Genomic DNA, 24290 nt, shown 5'->3' on the forward strand with positions numbered 1-24290 from the left:
AATAAGTAAAAGTTTTAAAATAAGGAAGCATTTTTATAAAGAATAATATAATCGATTTTAAACTCCTAAATATTAGGAATTGCTAGAGAGTTCAAATAAGAAAATATTTAATGACCAAATTTTTAGTTGATTTTAAACTCCTAATTTATAGAAAAAATAATTGAATGACAATTTTGTCCAGTGTAAAATCTGTTTATGAAGAATAAACAAGGCGAACACATTTCGCGAAGGGCCTTCATGCTTTTAATATAATATAGATAATCACTTAACTTATAAGTACTTTTAATTTATCAAATACGTAAATAAGTCAAAAAATACTTATAAACCAGTTTCACGAGCTTGTAAGTTTAGCTAAACACCTTCTTGATAAACCAGACACGGGCATTTGCTGATTTCATTTTCCATCCTTTTTTATCTTTGTCCCAATTACAGTGGGGCATTTTGTCATTCCTATATAAATTAGGGATTTAGTTCCGCCTTTTTACTCCTCTCGTCTTTCCTAATATCACGCTCAGAAGACAAATTCGCTCATACAAATACCAGTACCGTACTGCATTTGTTTGACTATCAAAGTAGAAAAGATACTTTGACTATACTAACTGCATTTGTTTGACTTGGCGGCCATGAAAGTCCGTCCAGTGAAGCCTCACTTTTTCAAACCCATTCAGCCAGGTTTCAAGCAGGGTCTGGTGAGTCTAAGTAACCCTCTTTATGTGTATGTGTTTGGTACAAGGGAAAATGACTCCACGGAAAATGTTTTAAATGAACAAGTCATTTCCATGAAAATCATTTTTATCTCAAAAGGAGAGGGTAAGTCATTTTCCTTACAACAACCCTAACTTTTAACTTAGTTCAAATGCAAATGTAAATGTTGAGGGACTTGTGACTTAGGTCACAGGGTCCAGTCGGCCCCATAGGCGGGGCCATTATCACGAGAATTTCGGAGGCTGCGGTCCTAGTAGAATGAACACTCGGTAGCCATTCTCAAAGTTCCAAGCTTCAGGACATTGTGTCCTAAAGTTCAAGAGTGTATCCAAAAACTTTGAATTTTATTTCGTGAAGTTTAACTAGCAGTGCAGAAATTCGGACACTTAGCAGCTCAAAAATTAATTTAGGACATTACTGAATTCCAAATTAGCAGCTAAAAATTCAAGATATAAAAATTCAGAATACTTAGTCCAAGTTTGGGTTAATTGACTAATCTTTAAATACATTGTAAATTATGGATATATTTTAAACAACAGATTTAAAAGTGGCTACCGGTGCACTTCGCTCTTGGTCCTAAGGGTAGGCCCAAACGAATTTCTCCCTCATAAAATAGAAGATAAACTGCCCGGGGTCTATTTGGAAACAACCTCTCTACCCTAGGGTAACGGTAAGGTCTGCGTACAGACTACCTCCCCAGACCCTACTAAGTCGGATTATACTGAGTTGTTGTTGTTGTTGTTGTAAAATAGAAGATAAACTAATGCTACTCACCAATTTGCTGATATTATTACTAATCCTTAATATATGGAGTAACTCTATTCACCAACCAAACTCCAGAAAAACATTTTCCAGTCATATGAAACACACTCTATATGTATGTATGGCTTCGAGGTTGAAGAATTTATCCCAGAAAAAGAAAAACACTAAAAACTCAAAAACCATTATGAACATTTTTTTACTTGCTTAACTTGTTAGGTAGTCTCTATCTGTTTCATGTCATAAACAAAACAACATAATGATTTGGAACGGGGCTAATACGAGGGGTAGTTTGGTTGCCTACATTATATCCAACTCTAACTATACAATGTCTGGTTACTAATTTGATGCTTGCATAAATTTCAGCACGAGCAATACGGTGTTTGGTTATCATTCTTATTGCAAGCATAAACAATGTATGCTTAAGTTATGCAGGAATCTATGTATTATTTTATGCGGGATAGAAGGTGTAATAAGAATATGAGGATTAATACATGGAGTAAAACAACTAAGGTGGACTAACGCGTAGTTGTGTTAAGCATTTTAAAGTAATCAAAACACATATTTTACTCGTATTATAATTAATCCATTTTATTAATCCCCGCATTACATTCTCCGCATTATTAATCCCAACATTATAATTCCTACATTGCAATCCCTATACTATTACTACCCTACGTAACTTCTCTCCGAACCAAATGTTATGTTGTACTGCAGAATATTCCAGTAGGTTTCTTGAAGTATCTGACGGGACACGAGCATGAACATGCCGTACTAAAAAGGGCTGGTAAGAAGTGGCAGGTGAAGGTGAACGGCCGTCGACTAGAAGAAGGTTGGGAGAAGTTTGCAGAGGAGCATGATCTGCAATTGGGAGATATGTTGGTGTTCAGACATGACGGAAACATGGAGTTTGAGGTTGTCATCTTTGATTCAAGTCACTGTGACAGAGAATATGCAGAGAATCTGCAAGAAGAAGAAGAAGAAGAGGAGGAAGGACGAGGAGGGGAAGAGGAACAAGGAGAAGAAGCTAATTTTGGTCAATCTCTTTTTGAATGCACAGTTAGATCCTATTGGGTTTCCAATGGTTACTTGGTAAGTCTTATAATTATTTCCTCCTAACCTTCAAAATCTTCGGGCTAAAGGATACACGTGCACCATTTTCTTTTTCTCTCTCTCTTTGTTTATTGGAGTTATATACAACGAAAAGATGAAGCATATGAATGTTTGATGATATGTGCAAATTGTTATAAACCATTTCAGTTCCTTCCTAAGCAATTTGCGTTGGCAAACAGTCTCACCAACAAGAATTGTGGTTTGATTATTAGAGACGAAAGTCAAAGGCCATGGAATTTAAGGCTAGCTACCTATCGTTCTCGAGTCTGTATTGTAGGCAGATGGAAAGAATTCATTGTTGCAAACGACTTAAAGGTGGGAGAGTGCATAATGTTTGAGGTTGTTAATAATGGAGAAAAACCAATATGGCAATTTCATGGTAAGTTTTCTCATTTAAGCAACCTCTTATTTTTCAACGATCTTTTTACTTGGTTATATACACCATGAAACTATATTACATCTTTAATAAAATTATTTAGTAATACATCCAAGGGTGTGGCGTATTGGTCAATGAAGTGAGTTGAGAACCATGGGGTCTCAGGTTCAAATCCCAACAAAGGCAAAAAAAAACTAGGTGATTTCTTCCTATCTGTCCAAGCCTTGGTGGATAGAGTTACCTGACTTTTGCTGCTGGTGGGAGGTAGCACGTATTCCGTGAAAGTAGTTGAGGTGTGCGCAAGCTGGCCCGAACACTACGGTTATCCAAAAAAGGAGTATTCAGTATTTGGTTGTCCATACAGTAAAACATGTTCTTCATAAACAACTACACTTATAAAAAAAATTACCCAACAAAACAGTCGGAAATTTGATTTCAAAGGTAAAGATCTTTAGAGTCCATCACAGATGCAGTTTAGTTCTCGACCTTTCTGGAGATATACTGGTGATATGAGTACAATGCAGTAGTTTATGATCTTACAGAGGGAATTAGAACTAAAAACAGGAGTTTACTGAAAATTGAAATGAACATAAATGGCATCACACTAGTAATCAATTTCTACGTATTGTAGTACAATTAGTTTATACTTGATGAATTTGCAAGTTAATTCACTTGACCTTAAAATAACTTTCAACTTTCAATTTATTTTTAGATTAAGAATTAGCCAAAAGATGGGGTACATGTATATAAGCTATTCATACTTTGATTGTAATCTTTAAGTCATATTTGATTTTTTGACATCGATTTGTTTATGATTAACTATGTAACAGTCAAACCAAATCCCATCATCATGTCATCAAGAAAGGCTTTTCCCAATGAAGAATCTGCTAATCACAGCCCTTCTGGTCAATCTCTTCTTTTGCTCACTGTTAAACCGTATTTCCTTACAAAGGGTTACTTGGTAAGTCTCTAAAGGAAACACTGCTCCATTCCCCCCCCCCCCAACTCTTTGCTTATTGGAGTTATATACAGCGAAAAGATAAGCATATGATATGTACTAAATCGTTATAAACCATTTCAGCGCCTTCCTATGCAATTTGCACGGGCAAACGGTCTCACCAACAAGAATTGTGGTTTGATTATTAGCGATGAAACACAAAGGCGATGGAATTTAAGGCTAGCTACCTATGGTTCTCAAGTTTGTATTGTAGGTGGATGGAATGAATTCCATGCTGCAAATGACTTAAAGGTGGGCGATTGCATTATGTTTGAGGTTGTTACTAATGGAGATAAACCAATAAGGAAATTTTATGGTAAGTTTTCTCATTTAAGCAACCTCTTACTTTTCAACAACATTGTTTCTTTGTTATATGCACCATGACACTATGTTTTGCAAAATTGTGTATGGTGGTGTTACCCAACAAAACAGTGGAAGATGATTTATGAAATGATTGTTTTTGTGAAACATTTTCTACGGAAGTATATCTTGTAGCAAACAATTTAGTTGTATACCATATACGTCCTTATTTATACATTTCTTTAGTAAATAGTGTATTTAAACTGTTATATAACATTGTCCTTTCTTCTTCATACAGAAAAACAGTGTCCTTTCTTTATTAGTTGCTTTTGCTTGTTATAAGGAGAGTGCTTTGTCTTTCATAGGCTATAGTCCAATGTAAAGGGGCTGTTTGCTCAGTTTACTCACTCAAGTTTATATATTGAGTCCTCTAAAAGCCCTGTCCCCGGTTCCATGAGGATAAATTTTCATATTTTGTTATTTAAAAAGTTTAAAGAAATTAGCTCATATACGTTAAACAATATTTGACGAATAATATCTGCAAAAGTATTTTTGTTGAAAAGAGTAAAATAGCTAGGCATAAAATAGCTCTGTAGAAGGCCTTTTTGTTGTATGTGTTTGCGTTTATTAAGATGGTCTTCTATAAGTTCTTTCTCAATGTTTCTAGAGATATAATAGTCATTTTAACACCTAAAAGCACTTTTACTCGTCCTACTAAACTCTACCAAAGTGTGCTATCCTTTCTCTAGTTTGCTTGCTTTTGAATTTCTTCATTTCTTGTGTAAGTTGAGGGAGGGTGGTGATTTTAAATATGTTGTATTAATATAAGCATTGATGGCTTAAAACAGTTAATACATCTGACCTTATTCTTGTTTCAATGTTTTGGAATCTAGTAAAATCTTTTAACTTTATTTTCATAACATTGTTCTTGTTATATTAGTAATTTCCTTGTTATTTGGAAGCCAAAAGAATTTCAAGTATGGTCTATTTGGAGAGCGAGCTCCTACTAATTTTGAAAATTATCCAAAATACAGGGTGGGCTGTGGAAACAGCCTCTTGCAGAAATGCAGGGTAAGACTGCATACGATAGACCCTTGTAGTCCAGCCCTTCCTTTGGACCCTGCGCATGGCGGGAGCTTAGTGCACTGGGCTGCCCTTTGTCCAAAATACAGGGTGGATGTTTAGATGCTATTCAAAATTTTCTTGTAACCCTTTGTCACACATGAATTCTTGACATGGTTTTGCATACAATTAACTGTGTAACAGGCAAACCAAACCCCAGCATGAAGTCATCAAGCAAGGCATTTCCCTATGCAGGAACTGACACTCACAAGCCTTTTAGTCGATCTCATTTTGTATGCACTGTTAGACCCTACTACCTCTCAAATGATCTCTTGGTAAGTCTAAAACGTATCTTGCAACAAAGACCCTTCAAGAACTTCATTTTTCTTTTTCTTTTTTCTCTTTGTTTCTTGATGAAAATATGAAGTAAACCACTGTTTGATTATCTGTGCACTTGGTTATTAACCATTTCAGTACATTCCCAAACAATTTGCACTTGCAAATGGTCTCACCAACAAGAAATGCGACTTGATTATTAGAGATGAATTACAAAGGTCTTGGAACGTTAGGTTATGTTCTTTTGGCAATAGTGTATTTATCAGAGGTGGATGGCATGAATTCCGTAATGCAAAGTGCTTAAAGGAAGGAGATTGCATAATGTTTGAGCTTGTTACTAATGGGAACAGACCGATATTGAAATTTAATGGTAAGCTTTCTCATTTAAGAAGTGTCTTATTTTTCGATCATCTTATATGCACATAAACTATGACTCTGTTCGGCGTGCATTTCGGATGAAGCAGTTTTTACTTAATTGGAAGAAAGCACTTTGCATTCTAGGTGAGCATAATCCATTTTCATTTGTGGCTTTTCAATCCCTCGTTATTATCACTGGCTTCTATCAGTATACAACATCAGAGCAGCAAATAGTTAGAAATATTTATAAGTTTGGATAGGGGTGTTCATGGTTCGGTTTGGATCGGTTTTTCCCTAGAAATAAACCAAACCAAGTAATTCGGTTTTTCAAATATTAGAACCAAACCAAACCAATTAAGTTGGTTTTTTCTTGATTCGATTTATGTCGGTTTTTCGGTTTTTCGCCGGTTTTTTCTTAAATATAAGACATACACTACCAAACACATATTTCGGCGACCACATTTTCAACGTAGCACTATCAAATCAATTGCCCTTTGAGAAATCTATTATTTACCAAGATATATTGATGATAATTGAATCAAATAGTGATGAATAATTTAAGGACTATTAAAAATATATTATTTTTAACATGAAATAGATTCTTACACTTAACAAAAGAAAACTACCAATCAAACTAGAATGTAAAGGTAAAGATCTGTTCTAAAAGTGCAAACGATTAACATTTACTATAAATTTTTTCAAATTTTGTATAAAAGAATACATATATATAGGTGTAATAATAAATTTAAAATAGCTACTCTTATATTCGATTTGGTTCGTTTTTTTTTTATTAAAACCAAAACCAAACCAAATTTGATCGGTTTTTAAATTTCAAAACCAAAACTAAACCAAACCAAAAAGTATCGGTTTTTTTGGTCAGTTTGGTTTGATTTTCGGTTTGGTTTGGATTTTCGGATTTTTATGAACACCCCTAAGTTTGGACTCATTAAGGATGGGAAAGAACCTATGGTTTACTTCTGTTGCTAGCGTTCTTCTACATTTGATGTTGCTGTCTATTTTTTTCCATTGGCTATTAGAGTAAGGAAGATGTTGTGGAACTATAATGAGAGGACTTATAATAGTGATGTATAACAGACTTGGTTATAGTTAGAGAGTCTTGGATGATGTTAAATAAGTTTACTCCTTACATACTGTACTCTGTAAAAGTTTTCTCACATATATTTCACAATGTTTTTGCATGATAAGAAATCTATGTTAGCTAGTATGATTGTGGTGTTTTTGCGCAAACAAGTTTCTGCTAATGCTAAGAGGAAGGTAAAGTTTTGGTAAGGAAATTCCTACTCTAGGTTAGTATTTTTTTTTTTTTTGGCAATCCGCTAGGCAAGCACCTAGGGCTAGTTTTTTATTAATAAATGAAAATAAAAGTACAACAATTAGGAATAGTACAAATAAGGGGGACAATAGCACCAGTATTGTTACCTATATGCCTTGGCTATATAATCACTCCTCTGCGCCTCACATTGCGTTATGATGGCAGCCTCATGTAGAGGATTCATGGTGTAGCTGCCGGCAATGTCTCACGAGGGCATATAATCTCATAGCCGTGTGGATATTTTTCCAAAGGCATAGGACCAAGGCAACTCAAACCGGGCTAAACCTTACCTTACTAATCCTATTGAGGCAATGAAAAGGCCTCACCTACTAGCATGCATGTAAAAAATAAGAACTGGAGAGTACCAAATATTCAATGATCATCACAGAGTTTATAACATACTCTGTGATGATATTACAAATGAGAATACTAATAAAGTGGTATAATAGAATGAAGTACCAATTTGGTTCATGTCCCTTCTTTTCCAAACATGTAAAATCTGCAATTTGCAGTTCTTTGTTGTTTTCCTCAACCGTGTTCAAAAAATATTCAAAAATCATCATTTCTTTTTTGAACGGTTGGACCTCGTTGAGGTAGTTGGGGCATCCTTCTTTTGTTTGACAACTCTCATTGGAGGTCGCCTAACATTTAAAAAATCACTGACCTTGTCGTCCCAACTATTTTTCCTTGTATGTGCTTTTTTTATTTTTCCACTATGCATAGGTGATAGGTCACCTTTTCTTGATGCCTCTTCCCGGCATTGATTTAAGATATCATCTTCCTCTTCTTCATATATATCTCTACCTACCAAAATTGGATTTGGCATGTGTTGAGAAACACCTTGAGTCATCAATGTATTTCCAGCTTGTGCAGGAACCATATTTGCCGTACTTTGTTGTTGTTTTTGTGATTTGTTCCTGCTCACATTCCCACGACCAGTGCAAGAGACTGTTTGACTTAAAGAAAGTAGAGGAGCAGTACTTACAATTGCATCAAGTAGTTGTCTCTCCTCAACCGAAATAATTGGAGTAGTTGTTGTGAGTTGCTGCTGCCCAGAATTTGGTTTTGTTGCTGCTGTGCGATCACCAGTATGCATACTAGTTGAGGCTTGCAGATCATTTTGTTGCTGCTGCATTTTAAGTGTTGGTGTAATCACAATTTGACTTGTATTAACACCTGGAGTGGCCTGCTTGGCACATGTTTCCGCTGCGCTAACCAACCTTCCAGCTGCTGCATCTGGCATAGCAGTAGGAGAGTTTCTGGGGATGAAAATAGGAGCATGAATGTTCAATTTGGTCGTGAGACTTGATGTTGTTGCCTCATGAGGCTTTGGCTTTACTGGAGGATCGATCTCCTCACCTGCACTCTCCTGCTCACCTTCTTCGGATGAATAGCCAGCAAACCCATCACCCCAATCATCTTCATCATCCTCCTCTCGTTGTTCACGCCACAACTTAGAATTGATAGCGATTTCCTTTACCTTTTGTTGGATAACCTCATTGTTGTTCCCAGTTGACAGGACAAGCTGCCCAGATTCACCTTTGAACTCCCCAAAAGACTACTGACTGAGAAGGGACATCAAACACGGATGTGTTCAAAGTCACCATTGGTTGTTTAACCAAGGTGGTGTTCATTACCATTTCTGCCTGGGCCTGTTTGATAATGTTTTCCACTTGTGAACTGGAAAAAAGAATCGTAGGAGTGCTGGACCTTGGTACAAGCTCGCCCTTTGACACTTCTGCTACACTGCTATTTATAGCATTTTGTCGCTGCTCAACCTGCATCATTTTTTTTCTATTTGGAGTGCCTTTTTTGCTGGAAACCGTTGTCCAGTTATTCTTACTAATTTGCTGCCCAGCTTCCTTTGTATCTTTTTCAGCTGTTGAAACAATTTCAGCTGGAACTAAAACAGCAGTAGATACATCTACAGGAGTTGTACCTGCTGCTGCTGATTTCTCAAGTGGTTCAACCAGTGCAACAACATGATCAACAGTTGTTTTCAATGCAGTATTAGACTTCGAATGTGCACCTACTCCACTATGTCCTGCCCCTGCTACACCTGCAGCTGAATTTTCCATATTTAGCATCAGCACACTCCAAGGCCTCAGTACTTACATGTTCCTGGCCCTCCTCATTCACAATAATAGCTTTGTATCCTACTGCATTATCAGCTTGTTCACCTATACCATTAATAGGTCGATCACCTCCCGCTACTGTCCCTATACTACTGCCATTCCCTCGATTCCTAGCTAAGGCACGATCGACAGGAACAATAGCGACACTCTTTGAGATCCCAGAATTGCTGAGAATCTGTGCACCATCAGGGATATTAACATCAGTTTTTTCTACTTGCACAACACCTCTAACACATGTTGCATGTGCTCTTTTACTCAAATCATCACACACTTGCTGCCTAGCATTCTTATCATTTTCTGATCCTTCTATAAGTTGTTGCCCAGCTCTCTTAGCATTCAAAAAATCTCTTGCATCACCCTGCAATTTTTCAACTATTTGATGCTCATTCTCATCACAAACACGAGCTGCTTGAACTGCCTTTCCTTTTAAGCGCCTACATTGATTTTCTTCGTGTCCTTGATGCTTACAATGGCCACAATACGAAGGCAAATTATCATAGATAATTTCCTGGTAATCCTCAACAATCTTACCAGTTTTAACATCAAGATATTGAAGCCTAATCTTTTCAGGAAGTTTGTCAAGTAAATCAATGATAACCTTGACTCTTGCTGTGCTAGGACGAGATCTAACTTGTGTTGCCTTATCAATTGCGATTGGTTTTCCAATAGCAGCCGCAATGGACAATAAAGGCTTACGAGCAAACAGTTCAGGCGACAAATTCGGCAAAGAAATCCAAATAGCCACCTTCGAAGTTTCCTGGTTTGGATTATATCCAACACTCCATGGGAAAACTCTATATTGATGCTCCCTTCCATTATGTTGAAAATAGTTTACAGCTCTTGCCAAACAAGCAGCATAATCTTCATGTTGATCACAACGAATTAAAATTTGTCGTGGAGCCAAAGAACCGAACAAGCAATTACCTTTGATACCAAAGATTTTCGGCAGAATACTCCTTAAAATCTGTAAATTTGGTGCGTCGCTGGACAGTTTTATCATCACTGCTTGATGTAATCCTTCCTCCTTTGCAAATTCTTCACGTTCATCCATGGAAAATTGAATGGTAGGAACTCCATGAACAATTTCAAAAGGTTTCAAACTCGTTTTTGTGAGAGATGTGGCAGATTGCTTTTGATTCAAACTTGCTGCATATGTAACAAAGTTGTTGATGTTTGGAGTAACTTCATTTGAGTTTGGATTCTGCTCTCCCACAGCCAAAGGCTGGGGAGAGACGTTGGCTGCCATGGAAAGGCTCTATTACGCACAAGTTTCAACACTACATCGCACAGAAAAGAAGAAGCTGCCCAGATACACTGTTTTGCTACAGTAATGGACGAACCAATTTGTAGATCTGAAACAATTGGCTATGGATTTGAGGGTGAAACCAATTGGGGATTGTGCGCAAAGAGAAAATGAATCTTTTGATATCAAGTTTGCAAAAATCCACTGCTAGATTCCGAAGTTATGGCCGATGAATAGTAACGGATTTACTATTCACCCTTCTTCCTAGAGAGAAGGAAGAGTGTATTTATTAGCTTTGTTAGTAAAGATTTTTTTCTTTTAGGTTAGTATTTCTTCCTACTTGATTCTAACAGTTTTCTGGTTGATGTATAGTCCCTCGTAATTGTAATTATTTTTAGAAATAGTTTGTTTAAAAAAGTATGTACATGCTTTATAAGAGTTTGAAGATTATGTAGGCCTGTAAAGAATGCCACACAATATAGTGGACTGTAATTATTCTAATGTATTTTTGCAGGCAAAATTTCTGGAGAGGATACAAATGTCATTCAAGGGATTAGTGAACAATGAAGTTGTTCGTGACAAAAGGGCAGCCGGTGCACTAAGCTCCCGCTATGCGCGGGGTCCGGGGAAGGACCGGACCACAAGGATCTATTGTATGCAGTCTTACCCTGGATTTCTGCAAGAGGTTGTTTCCGCAGTTGATAACAAAAAAGAATAAAGGAAAACTGAAGCAATCCTCCCCCTCCCCCTCCCCCTCTCAATTGATTCAATATATGGTGCACCGCAACAATAAAGCCTGTTATATTTTCTTCCAAAAAACTCATTAGTTACAGATCAGAGGTTTGGAACCCTGAGTAAATTGTTACAGGTGTAGAAGGAAAAGAGGTTGTAAAGTGCCATTTCTTGGCCATTGGATCAACAACAGTGTGATATGTTCATGCATAGATTGAGAATTTCTCCTGGAATGCTAACATCTGTTAGACTTTTCTGCTTCATCTGCTTGGATATCCATGAATTCCTATAAAAAATTTGGGAGCTTATCCATTTCTTTTAAATTTGATCCACTTTTCCTGCCTAAGTTGCATATATAGCTGATTGAGCTGGGTTTATGTTAATATGGTCTTTAATCACCTTTGTGTTTTTGTTTCGACATTTATCTTTGAGTGACCATGGTAGAAATTGTTGGTTCGTAGTTGCTCATGGAGCAACGATACCTCCACTAAATGTAATATCTTAATTTTACCCTCCATTATGCTTTGAGCTAATTCATACCCTTGTCGCTAGCAAATAGTCTTGTATTTTCTTCATGTAGCTTCAACCTGAAGTATAATAGAAGGTACTCTCAAATCATAGGCAAAAGTAGAACAAATATGGATCTTTTTGAAGTATTTTGACACATGTAATTCGTCTAATCAACGTTGGAGTTCCATTAAAGTCAATGGCAAACATGAGATAATTTGCTGATGACAAATATATTAATGACCCTCAACGTATAAAGTAGAGTAAAATTGAGGTATTACGTATAGTAAAGGTGCAAAATTTGTTTTTTTGTTTCCCCTTTAAAATCTGCAAGTAAATATTCTAGGAAGGACGCTAAGCATCATAGAAGCCATTGACAAGATACCAGGTGTGAAACAAGCTACATCACCAATTTTCACTAGTGATTTTACAACAACAACAACCCAGTATAATCCCACTTAGTGGGGTCTGGGAAGGGTAGTGTGTACGCATACCTTACCCCTACCCTGGGGTAGAGAGGCTTTTTCCAAATAGACCCCCGACATCTTTCCTTCCAAGAACTTCCCACTTGACTTTTGGACAGACTCGAACTCACAACCTCTTGGTTGGAAGTGATCTTACTTACCAACAATGTATTTAAAACGAATTTAAGCATTATAATTTTAACAATTAGTAATAATTAAAGTAAAAACATATCACTTGATATGATTAAGTAACTACAAAAGACAAAGTCTTATATTTATTAGTTTGATGGAATATAATGTGTAGAAAAATATTTATCCCGTCAACTTTACAAGAAAATTATTCAAACTCGGCGTTTATATGAACCAATGGATGCAAGACAATTGTCTTACATATACACATTTCTCACTTAATTATAATTAAATTTTATATATGAATTAGTTTAGCTATTGAAATTAAATTATCTGGCGAAACATTGGTTGGGCGGGCTTTTACTTCAAAAAATGACATTGTACAGCCGTTGTTAAAATAATAGCCGGAAAAATATATAAAATTTGTATATATATATATATATATATATTCTGTGTGTTATATATAAAAATTATATAAATTTTATGCACTTTTTCGACTAGCAAACCTAAATAGTTTCTGGCGCGGGCTAAAAGTGATAATACACTTTTTGCTTCTCATTGCCCATTTTTTTTTTTAGAAAAAACTTGGATTAACCCTCAAGATCCCCCATTATTAATAATAAACCCCCCAAATCCGCCAGTTCCATTATTGAATTTCTTTATCCCAATTTTGCTTCGGGATGCAGTGAAAATGTCGTCTATTTTACACAGTCACACAGTAAAAGCTGCCATCCAGAACGGCCCCTACGCGGCCCAATTGGGGGATATAGTCGCGTTTCAATGCGTTTACGGAACACCCAGTGGTAAACAAAAAAAAAAAAAAGCTGCCATTCCTTTCAAGTTTCACTTTCCAAATAATTGCATCCCCTGAACTGAATTGAAGTATCAATCTTTCAATTCTATCAATTACAGTTACTGCATTTTTTGACTGCCGGCATGAAAGTTCGTCCAGTGAAACCTCACTTTTTCAAACCTATTCAGCCAGGTTTCAAGCACGCTCTGGTTAGTCAAAATTAGCGGGTTTTTAGTAATTATTTCATCTTTCCTATGTATTTATGTATGATATGAATTTATCCCAGGAGAGAGAAACACTAAAATTCAAAAAACATAGTCCAAGCCCCTAACTTTTTACAATATTTGATTTTTTTTTGTCACTTCTTCTATGTAAATATTTTAGGGGTTTTAACCTACAATTTTTAGCTTTGTTATACTTTTTATTATAGGTTAAAAATACAAAATTTTAGAAGGTGAATTATTACTATTAATATTATTTTTTTTATTTTTAATTTTTTTTAAAACGAAATCCGAAAAAATATTAATTTTTTTTTTAATTTTTGGGAGATATTTAAAAAAATACGAAAAAGGGAAGTATGGAATTTAAAAAAAAATAAAAAAATAAAAGTAAAAGTAGGTGTAATTCTCTTTTAAAAAGTAAAAGAAAGTGGAAAATTAAAAAAAATAAAAGTAAAGTTTTGTGGAAATTTTAAAAAAAATAAAAAGTAAAAGAAAGTTAGAATTAAAAAATAAATATAAATGTAGCTGAAAATTTAAAAAATTTAAAGTAAAATAAAGTAGAATTTTTTAAAAAGAAAAGCAAAAGAAAGTGGATTGTTTTTTTAAGAAAAGTAAAATAAGTGGAATTCTCTTTTAAAAAAAAAGTAAAAAAAGTGGGATTTTAAATAAAATAAGAGTAATTAAAGTTGCAATTTAAAAAATAAAAGTAAAGAAAGGTGGGAATTTTTTTTATAAAAAAGAAAAGCAAAATGTAAGTGGGATTTCTTTTAAATAAAAAATAATAAAATAATTAAAAAAAAATCTGAAATTTTTCGAAATTCTCCTATAAATAGAAGAGAAATATTTGAAGAAAGAAAAGAGGGAAGAGGGGAGGAAATTGAGAGAAAACAAATTTTCTTCTTCTATGCTAAAGAGAATTTCTACTAGTTTCATTCTTTCTACCTATTTCTTTCAAAAAAAAATAAATATAGCCATTCATTACCTTGTTTAAGACAAAAAAAAACACCTCAAAAACAGGAGCTAAATCACACTAAAAATCAAATCCAAAAGCTTCAAACTTAATTTAAAAGATAGCCCAAAATACTAGCCCGAAGAGGTTGAAGTCGAGTTCGGTTCGAAAGGTTTCCGCTCGTTGCTTCTGATTGTGGTTCGTTTGCACATTAAATTTGATGGTTTTTTGCTCCATATGTATTGAATAAGATCTTCATCTATAAAATGTTCATTCTTTTCTTAACCAATGTTTCCATTATATTTCTTTCACCGTATTTCCTTTTGATTTGTATATTATATTTTGGTTATCTACCAACTTGAAAGATATGAATAAAAAATGAAGGAAGAGCATCAAAAAATAGAATTCGTGAGAGACAGAATGAGTTTCTTTAATGAGATTGTAGTTCATAGGGAAAGATAGGAAGATGTATTCAAAATGGAGAGAGAACGATGTAATAGCTTGGATCCAAATTAAAGGATGTTAAGTCAATAACAAATTTGATACCGACATGGGTGATTAGGTCCATAATAACTAAAATCATATATTTCTTCAATAATAATTCCATATTCATAAATCATGACCTTACAATAATCTCAAAGTAGTTTTAGGAAGAAACATAATCATGAACATTTGTAGTTTGCTTTAAATTGAATACAATCCTTTTAGAATAATCGAGGCGCGCCATGCCAAATAAAATCTCAAAACTCATGGCCCTCATTTAATTAATTTTAATCCTTAGAAATCGAGACGTGCCATTTATTTGAATTTTCCACGGCCCTCGCAAACTTGAAAGTGCGTAGTTGCTTTAGGCGCGCTATTTTTAAAAATTAATTTCCTAAATTCGGGTGTGCATTTCATGTGACCCAAATCCAAATCTCAACAACGTTAGATAAAATGTGTCGTGGACCGCGGATGCATTTCATGTGACGTGGTTCAAGACGTGTTTCAGATGACGTTGAATTTTCCTAAAATTAATTAAAAGCGACTAATAAGTTAAAAAATATACCATAGGTTGAAACATGTTTTAAAATCAGATAATAGGCCAATTGTAATAGTTTAAGCGACCGTACTAGAACCACGGAATTCGGGAATGCCTAACACCTTCTCCCGGGTTAACAAAATTCCTTACTCAGAATTTCTGGTTCGTAAACTTCAAAAGGAAAGTCGATTTTTCCTCGATTTGGGATTTAAAATAAACCGGTGACTTGGGACACCAATTAAAATATTCAAACTGGTGACTCTGAAAAATTAAATTTAATAATCTCATTTCGAATAATGTCACTTTAATTGGAAAAACTCTCTTACACCCCCTCGGGCTGGTAAAAAGGAGGTGTGACAATATGAACATGGAAAAGGTTAAACTTGCCCCTGAACTATGTGAAAAAGTAGATATCCCCTCCATTAATAGTTGGGTTCAATCACACTTTTGCTGTTGGTCTGTTAAAACTAGGCTATATTTGCCCATATTGAAAACTAGGCTATATTTGCCATATTGACTAACAAAACTTTGAGCCGAGTGTTTTTCGGAAATAACCTCTCTACTCCTTCGAGGTAGGGGTAAGGTTTGCATATACACCACCCTCCCATATTCCATTAGTGGGATTTTACTGGATTGTTGTTGTTGTTGACTAACAAAACTGATTAGTATTGTTTGTTGCCGTGTGCCCCAAAGTTAATAACGGAAAAGGTCAAATTTGCCCCTTAGCTATGCGAAATGGCCTAGATATAGCATTTGTGGCTTCAAAATTAACTATCCCTTTTTGTTCCCTCCTCCTTTAAACACCCGCACCCATTTTATTAGAAATGACATCAGGTAGCCACTCTAAAGGGATACTATTTAAGAATTAGCCAGTGCGTCCTAAATTTAAGTTTTACAGTTCAATTTCTTAGGACAAAAATGTTTTGATTTGTATGAAGTTAAGATTTTTAGTTTAAAATTTCAGGACAAAAATAAGTATTGTCTAATCTCTAAATAGCATCCTGAGAATGGCTATCTGTGCTCTTGCCCCCCACCCCTTATTTTAATCTTCTTAACCGACACAAATTGGAGAGATGGCAACAGTGGAACAATGTTCCACCGCAATAGATAAACCATTTTCGTGCGAAACAGATACCGGCTAGGGGATATAGATTATGGATAGCGGGCGACAAGCCGACAATGACCAAATAATTGGGGTTTGATAGCTGAGAGCAGTGTTATCAAAGGCGCGCTTAAGCCCTGAAGCGAGGCTCAAAACGTGTTGAGCACTTCGTCTCACTTAACGGGCGCTTTAATGTTGTCATCAAGGCTCTAATGCATACTTTTCCTTGTCAGTGAGCGTAATGTCGTAATCTCGAAGAAGCGGCACTAAACAATTAATATTTCACTTACTTCAATTTCCTTGTCCATATATTTGGTGCTATATGTGTAAAAGCTCAGGGTAAGAAGTTGATCATCTTTTGTTGCATTGCCCTGTGTCCTCGGCTTTGTGGAGGGCGATCCTGAACCTTTTTGGTGTTCAATGGGTGATGCCAAGCACCGTAAAGGAAATGTTATATAGTTGGGCAGGTTTCCGTAGAAGAAGAAAGCAAAAGGCGTGGAAGTTCGCCCCGTTAGCTCTCATGTGGATAGTTTGGGGGGGGAGCGAAATATGAGAGCTTTTGAGGAGATTGAGTCAACTTTTTCACATCTTAAGAATAGTCTTTTATCTTCGATCGCTTTTTGGTACACTCATATAGCCCATACTTGTATAAAAGATTGGGCGTCTTTTGTAGAGAATCATGTTCTGATGTAAATTCTATACTTTTTGGTATACTTCCTGTATACGGGAGTTCTCTCCCTTTTGATTAATACAATTTACCTTATCAAAAAAATATTTGGTATTCATGCTTATAGATATTAGTTTTTGACTACACACATATTTGTAGTTTTTCTCCATTTGCGCCTTTCTTCATTAAAGCCTACGCTTTATTTGCGCTTTGCACTTAAAGCCCCAACAGACCTTAGAGCTTTTTTGTGCTTTTCGCCTCTGATAACACTGGCTAAGAGAGTTTTATCGGAATAGCTAGGGGGAGAGGAGATGAGACGAGGGTGGTTGGAGGAAAATCAAGCAACTGTAAAAGTTACCAGCAGTGGTGGTTCTTGGCTGGAAAGAATCAAAGGGCGAGCGGTGTCACCAGACGATCTTTTTAGCAGATTAACTATATCATACAATCAATCTATTACCTTTCCTTTCTCTTGTTCATCAATTTCGAGCGAAGGGTAAGAACAAGAAGTCCTTGTACCATCTTCCTCAGTTCCATCAAATAGAGCAGCTCTCTTGCCATGTACACTTCGAGAATTCACATCCATTGAAAAAGCATGATTGACCGAAACTATTAACGGAGGGCATATATCTAGACCATTTCGCATAGTTTAGTGACAAACTTGACCCTTTCTCATTATTACATTTTGGAGACATGGCAATAAACAGTGCTATTCACTCCCATTAGTCAATAAGGACAAATATGACCCATTTTATGACGGCATGGGCATACGATTCATCCCAACTATTAAAAGAGTGCAGACATAGACCATTTCGCATAATTTAGGGACAAATTTGACCCTTTGCCCTTTCTTAGTTGTTTATCTGGGTATTAAAATAGTACAGTATCTTCCATGAACTAAATAAAACAACTTTATTTGGAACAAGGCAACTCTAATTTTGTGTGGTGCTGCAGAAAATTCCTAAAGGTTTTATGAAGTATCTAAAGGGACATGAGCTTGAACATGTAGTACTGAGAAGGGCGGGTAAAAAGTGGCTGGTGAAGGTGAACGACTATCAATTCAAAACGGGTTGGGGAGAGTTTGCGGAGGAGAATGTTTTGCAGCTGGGAGATATGTTGGTGTTCAGACATGAAGGAAACGTGGAGTTTGAGGTTATCATCTTTGATTCAAGTCAATGTGACAGAGAATATGCGGAGTATTTGCAAGAAGAAGAAGAAGCAGCAACACGTACTTTTGGAGAGATTTCCAAGAATTTTGAATTTGAAGGTGAAGTTGTTTAGGTTCTCAACTTCATTTTTTTAGATTTTACATTTCTGTTATTTATGGAAGTTTCCTGATTATTTATTTATGATGCTTGATGCTGATTTAATACTCCCCGTCTCATATTAGTTGTCAAGGTTACTAAAAAGTTTGCCCTATAATACTTGTCAATTTATAAAATCAAGATAGAATTAGTCAATTTTTCCCCATTTTGCCCATAATGTTAATTGTTCTTGAAAGTAAAAAATATTAATAGAGCGCACATTTATTGCATAGAGATAAGGATAAATTAGTCAAAGAAAAAAACACTTATTATTTATGATTCCTTAAGGGGCGTGCAAAATGGAAATATGACAACTAATTAATATGGGACAGAGGGAGTAGTACGAAAAAGTGGAATAGAAAGAGAAACTATAGTGATGAATTCCTTTCATGTTTATACAAGAAAATACTGATTTGTTTTAATTTATTTAGTTTAAGAAATTAGCCAAAATGTGTGGTAGATAGTTAAATGTTGTTCCCTTTTTCTAAATGGAATTTGTCATATTTAATTTCTTGAAGATACAAACAACTACACTTCAATCCCAAGTGGGGATCGACTATATGGATCCTTACCATCCACGTCGTGCCCTTTAAGCCATTCAAGAGCTATCGACGATGTAATAGAAATACCAAGCCTCAACATCAAGTCGTCAGACGAGGATTCTTCACATGCGGAAGCTGCTACTGACAAGCATGCTGGTCATTCTCATTTTATATGCACTATTAGACCATATTGCCTGACATATGGTTACTTGGTAAGTCTTAAAACTCATTAATTTCACGTAAACTCTTCAAGAATCTTCAGGCTAAAGGAAGCATCTGCACTATTTTAATTATTTTTGTCCTTGTTAAGTGAAAATCTGTAGAATATGAACTGTTTAATGATGTGTCCAAATGGTAATACACTTTATCAGCGCCTTCCTCAACAATTTGCAAATAGTCTCTCCAACAAGAAATGCGATTTGTTTATAAGAGATGAAAGACAAAGGTCTTGGAATGTAAAGCTAAGTTCTGATTGCAAAAATCGAGTCTCTATTGGAGATGGCTGGCGTGAATTCATTGCTGATAATTGCTTAAAGGTTGGAGAACGTATAATGTTTGAGGTTGTTAGTGATGGAAAAATGGAGTCTATATGGAAATTTCATGTTGTTACTGACGCAGAAACTCCAAAGCAGAAGTTTCAAGGCAAGTTTTCTCATATCATGTTATACTATTTATATGAAAATATTATGCCACACTTTATGTTCTTGAAGAGTCTTTATGTTCTGCATTTGTTCAAAAAACAACGTTTAACTAAGTAATCTGTGAATGCTTTTCACAATGTTAGTGTGCAACACTTTTGATTTTCGTATATGCTCTTTTTGAGCTACTTGCAGTATCTCTGAAAAGTTCTTGCTCATGTTTTCTAAAAGGCCATTTTAAAGCACTTTACCAAGTAGTGTTGGTAAAGCTATTATCCATATGATCCCAAAATTCCGTTGTTCAGGTTTAAAAAACCAGCTTTGGCCAGGTACCAGTAAACTCTGTTTTTGATTAATCAGGGCGAATATGCAGTTGTTAGTGAGGCTTTTTCCTTGTTGTTTCTATCGCTTTCATTTTTTATAATCAATCTTCAGTGGTAAATACTTGTGTAAAACAATCTCCAGATTTTAGGGATCTTCACTACTATCAAGAGTTGAGTTAGCCCTTCCGAAATTATTTGTCATCTCTGTTGCCCCCTCGAAATTTATCTTCTTTCTGAATTATGACTTTAACAAGTATTTTTCCCTTCAGCTTAATGTTCTATCGTTGATTTTAAATTCTTTCTTTAGTTACAGTTCTGATGGGTTTTTATTTATTTAAAAACTAGATTTGAGAGCAAATGCATCACTTCAGCCCGAAGGAAAGAAGCCTGATTTGGATGCTAATAGATATTACGCTCGAGGTATGAATTTCAAGAATGAAGTCTTGTAGCTGTATCAAGTACCTCTTTCCTTTTCATTTCTCTGATTCTAATGTTTCTTCTTTCTTTTCTTTTTCATGTATTCTTTTTTTAAATGAAGAACAGGCCTCAGGATTGAGACGTCAGATATGACTGCTCCAAAAGCACAAGTACATGCTTCAACATCTGCTAATAATGCTAACCCTCATTTTATTTCTACTATTAAGCCTTATTCCATCAACAAACCTCGTCTGGTAAGCAATTTGAAATAACTTTAATTAAGCCCTTAATAGTTTAAATCTTCAGTAAAAGTTTCTCTTTTTTTGTGATAACGCGCATTGATCTGCATATTGGGATACAACTTGAGCAGTATCTTCCAGCGGATTTTGCAAAATCAAATGGCTTGATGAATAGACGTTGTGAGATGATTCTCACAGATGAGAAACAGAGATCATGGTCGGTGCAGCTCGGACTAACAGGACATCACGTTGCGATTACCAGGGGATGGAAAAAATTCGTGAAAGCAAATGATGTCCAAGTAGGAGATACTTTTAAGTTTGAACTCATCAACAACGGAACAATACCTATAGCATACTTCCATTGTGAGTATTTCGTTACTTCCCTCTGTTTTTGTGGTCTTCCTCTGTGTTATTCATGTTTTTGTTTTTCTTCTTTGTCCCTCAGGCTTTTAGAATATAGGAGAGAGTGGAATCATAAACAAAATTTTTATGGTAGTGATATGAAAATATTATGCCACGCTTCGGAAGAGTTATGGATTTTTGGAATGAGTTATATAACTTTACTTTTTACATTAAACGACTCTCGAAAGGTTTTAAATAGTCTGGATGTATTGCTTGACTTTTTTTGAGGTCACCCTTTAAATTCTGTCCCGGTTAGTCTAGTGGCTTCAAAAAGGCCATTTCTGCAAATGCCCCTACAAAATCCCCCCCCCCCCTCCCCAAAAAAAGAAAATCTAGCCTAGACTTCTATTATTATGTAGTGGTTGTATGAAATCAAGTCTACAAAATTTTATATCAAGAGAGTCTGTTGTGCTAAAAGAAAAATTTCAGGTAAATATTCTGGATAGGATACCAAGCAAAGCCCTTGACAAGTTAGTGAAGCAGTTGTGATGGGCAAGGGGAAAGGAGCATTGAAGGATATGTTTTTTTTGGATTTACTACTTAGTTGCCTAATATCAACAGAGGGCGTACCTTGTTCTGCTTTTTATTTTTCTATTTTTTTTGTTTGTTGCTTTAAGAAAAGGTAAAAGGATAAAAAGCTTACCACCTCCACTATACTTAATATCTTGATTTTACCCTACATATATATTGGATTAATTCATATCCTTGCCGCTAGCAAATTATCTTGTATTTGCCTTCAACTTTAATGGTGCTTCAACTTGAAGTATAACGGAGAGTAATTTCAAATTATAGTAAATAATAGAGGGTTAAATTTGAATTTCTTTTAAGTATTTTGATACGTGAAATTTGTCTAATGTACGCTGGAGTTCCATTAAAGATAAGGGGAAACACGAGATAATTTACTAATGGCAAGATTATGAATGACGTGAAAGTATATGAGGATAAAATTGAGATATTAAGTATAAGAAGGTGTAAATTTAGATTGTTTCCTTTAAAAAATTGTAGGTAAGCAATAGCCAAACTCAACAAAGGAATATAATCAAACAGGTTTATTTGCAACTACTAGGAGATTTGCCTAAAGTTTCATGGAAAGGTTTAATGTATCAGAATCAAACACGACAAAAAGTAGTCTTCACAATGTGGCTACAAGTTCAGGGAAGATTGCTAACTGTTGATAGAATGAAGAACTCGACATGCAAGTGGAAGACACATGTTGCTTTTGCAATCAAACTCAATAAACGAGAGATCATATAATTGCAGAATGTGCATTTGATCGAAGCTTATGGTCCAGACTCATGCAATGGTTATAGATACAACAACTTTCCACAACACTGTGGACTGACTGGCATCACTGGATTGTAATGAAAACAAATGGGTGATCTCAGGTTGCTCAAATTAGTGTACGCAGAATATACACAGTGTGGATTGAGAGGAATGCAAGGATCTTTGAGAAACAAACAACTACATGGGGTGTCCTTGCCAGTAGAGTGGTATGCATGTGCAATATTAGAGCTGAGGATTATACTCGTGTCCTTACAAAATGCAAATAATGAAGAGCTAGCATCGTGAGTTATATAAATGAGGTTAGGAGGCCATGGAGATTAGATTGAGATGTTTTTTTTCCAGTTTGGAAATAGGTCGTGGTGATCTATTGCTTGTAAATATTTACATTGATAGTTAATACAAAGATGTTTAATTACCAAAAAAATTTTTATAGGTAAATATTCTAGTAAGGTGCATCATAAGCCACTGACAAGATAGCAGTTGGTTATGGGCAAGAAAATTAGCGCGTCACCGAATGGCAAGGCTCGCTAGTTTTCTAGAGTACAATATTTCATTTTTCTTAGTTGATACATGGAATGCAAATTAGTCTTTTTTAATGTATACTTCCTTAAATTAGAAATCTCTACTATCACAAATAAGATGCTAATAAAAAAAGTCAGTTATATATTGAAAAATAAAATTATTCATATTAGTTCACCATTGAAGGAATGGTGAAATACGAAATACCTAAAGGAAAAAGCAATTAGTCCAACAAACTACGTCACGTATTTTCACTATTACCATAAATGTTTTTTGAGTAGTTTGTTTTGAGTTTTGCTTAATAACTAGGAAATTCGTCCGCGCTTTGCGCAATTTTTAAAAAATAAGTGAATTTGCAAAATGACTATTATTTTTTTGTGAATTTAGTCTAAACAGAAGAGATGGAAAATTTTGTATATATGCATACCAAACTTGAATTCTATGAATTGATTAAATAACAAATAGTATTGATTTTTCATAAGAATTAGAGCAGTTCACATTGATGTTAGACAATCCATATTTTAACATATAATCTTAGAAGTAATTAATTGTCGCTATATAATTTATACTTAATATATTTGTATGTATATTAAAAATTGATTTATTTCCATTTAGATTAAATTTCTTGTTTTTTCTAAAAAAATTGAAAAATAAACTAAATCACCATGAATAAACATGAAATAGCAAGAGAAAATATACCTTCTCTTTTACAGAAAATTTACTAAAATGTCTTTATCCATAGTGTGGAATAAGTTCCACCATTAAAAATTACTACTCTGCTTTGTTACCTATCGATGGAAATCACCATAATATACAAAAGGAAATGTAAATCTTATCCAATTTAAAATACCCACAAAATTATACACAAAAAAGAAGTACAATTTGCAAAAGATTAGTTACCAAAAAAAGTTGATATTTGTTCAAATACAAGGCACAAAATATTCAAGAAATATTATAATACACAAGTAGAGGTATCTCGATTAGATTTTATATCTAAGGACATATAGTGATTACAATGCTAAAAGAAAATAAAAAAAAGTTCTCGTTATGTTGAGATGATGACCTTTCATTGACATATTGCACTCCATGGCAGTTGGCAGAGGAAGATCACAATTTGTAAGAATAAATACATGTGAGCAGTTTGTATGCATTCCTGTTAAACAACCACAAATATTAGGATATAGTATCAATAAGGTGAATAACAAAAGTTACAATGAACTTTTTGCTCACCTCTTCATATCGAACACCTCCACATTTAGCACAGATGAAGATCTGAAAATATTGAAAAGACACAAAACTTTAAAAAGGAAGAATATACAAAGGA

The 24290-nt window shown here is 35.0% G+C and overlaps 2 protein-coding genes across 9 annotated transcripts; both read left to right on the forward strand.

The window, feature by feature from the left end:
- Nucleotides 1-496: 496 nt before the first annotated feature.
- Nucleotides 497-11435, forward strand: LOC104217726 (B3 domain-containing protein REM5-like). Of its 2 annotated transcripts, none has more exons than XR_708846.2 (8): nucleotides 497-689; nucleotides 2182-2556; nucleotides 2725-2956; nucleotides 3784-3914; nucleotides 4035-4266; nucleotides 5285-5321; nucleotides 5517-5647; nucleotides 5787-5903. XR_708846.2 is itself a non-coding variant. In XM_009768030.2 (8 exons), the coding sequence occupies exons 1-8, from the start codon at nucleotides 624-626 to the stop codon at nucleotides 11281-11283; spliced, it is 1452 nt and encodes a 483-aa protein (XP_009766332.1). In that variant the 5' UTR covers nucleotides 497-623; the 3' UTR covers nucleotides 11284-11435. The 2 variants fall into 2 exon arrangements, 1 of the variants encoding a protein (XP_009766332.1); XM_009768030.2 differs by lacking the exon at nucleotides 5285-5321 and adding an exon at nucleotides 11231-11435 and having other exon boundaries at nucleotides 5787-6018.
- Nucleotides 11436-13152: 1717 nt separating this feature from the next.
- LOC104230391 (putative B3 domain-containing protein REM15) lies at nucleotides 13153-22855 on the forward strand. 7 transcript variants are annotated; one of them, XM_070165502.1, is made up of 8 exons: nucleotides 13153-13351; nucleotides 13461-13550; nucleotides 18253-18565; nucleotides 19121-19356; nucleotides 19516-19786; nucleotides 20451-20525; nucleotides 20649-20776; nucleotides 20893-21586. In XM_070165502.1, exons 2-8 carry the CDS (start codon nucleotides 13485-13487, stop codon nucleotides 21388-21390), a joined length of 1587 nt encoding a protein of 528 aa, XP_070021603.1. In that variant the 5' UTR covers nucleotides 13153-13351; nucleotides 13461-13484; the 3' UTR covers nucleotides 21391-21586. The 7 variants fall into 7 exon arrangements, with proteins under 7 accessions (XP_070021603.1, XP_070021602.1, XP_070021604.1 ...); XM_070165503.1 differs by adding an exon at nucleotides 22211-22855 and having other exon boundaries at nucleotides 13155-13550; nucleotides 20893-21124; XM_070165507.1 differs by adding an exon at nucleotides 22271-22855 and having other exon boundaries at nucleotides 13155-13550; nucleotides 20893-21124.
- Nucleotides 22856-24290: the final 1435 nt, after the last annotated feature.

The sequence above is a fragment of the Nicotiana sylvestris genome, chromosome 12 (assembly GCF_000393655.2).
Source record: "Nicotiana sylvestris chromosome 12, ASM39365v2, whole genome shotgun sequence".
NCBI lineage: Eukaryota > Viridiplantae > Streptophyta > Magnoliopsida > Solanales > Solanaceae > Nicotiana > Nicotiana sylvestris.

Coding starts and splice junctions, on each gene's coding strand:
- LOC104217726 (XM_009768030.2), top strand. CDS start 624: ATGAAAGTCCGTCCAGTGAAGCCTCACTTTTTCAAACCCATTCAGCCA. Junction 690..2,181: donor CAGGTTTCAAGCAGGGTCTG/GTGAGTCTAAGT, acceptor GTTGTACTGCAG/AATATTCCAGTAGGTTTCTT. Junction 4,267..5,516: donor ACCAATAAGGAAATTTTATG/GTAAGTTTTCTC, acceptor ACTGTGTAACAG/GCAAACCAAACCCCAGCATG.
- LOC104230391 (XM_070165501.1), top strand. CDS start 13,485: ATGAAAGTTCGTCCAGTGAAACCTCACTTTTTCAAACCTATTCAGCCA. Junction 13,551..18,252: donor CAGGTTTCAAGCACGCTCTG/GTTAGTCAAAAT, acceptor GTGGTGCTGCAG/AAAATTCCTAAAGGTTTTAT. Junction 19,357..19,515: donor GCCTGACATATGGTTACTTG/GTAAGTCTTAAA, acceptor ACACTTTATCAG/CGCCTTCCTCAACAATTTGC.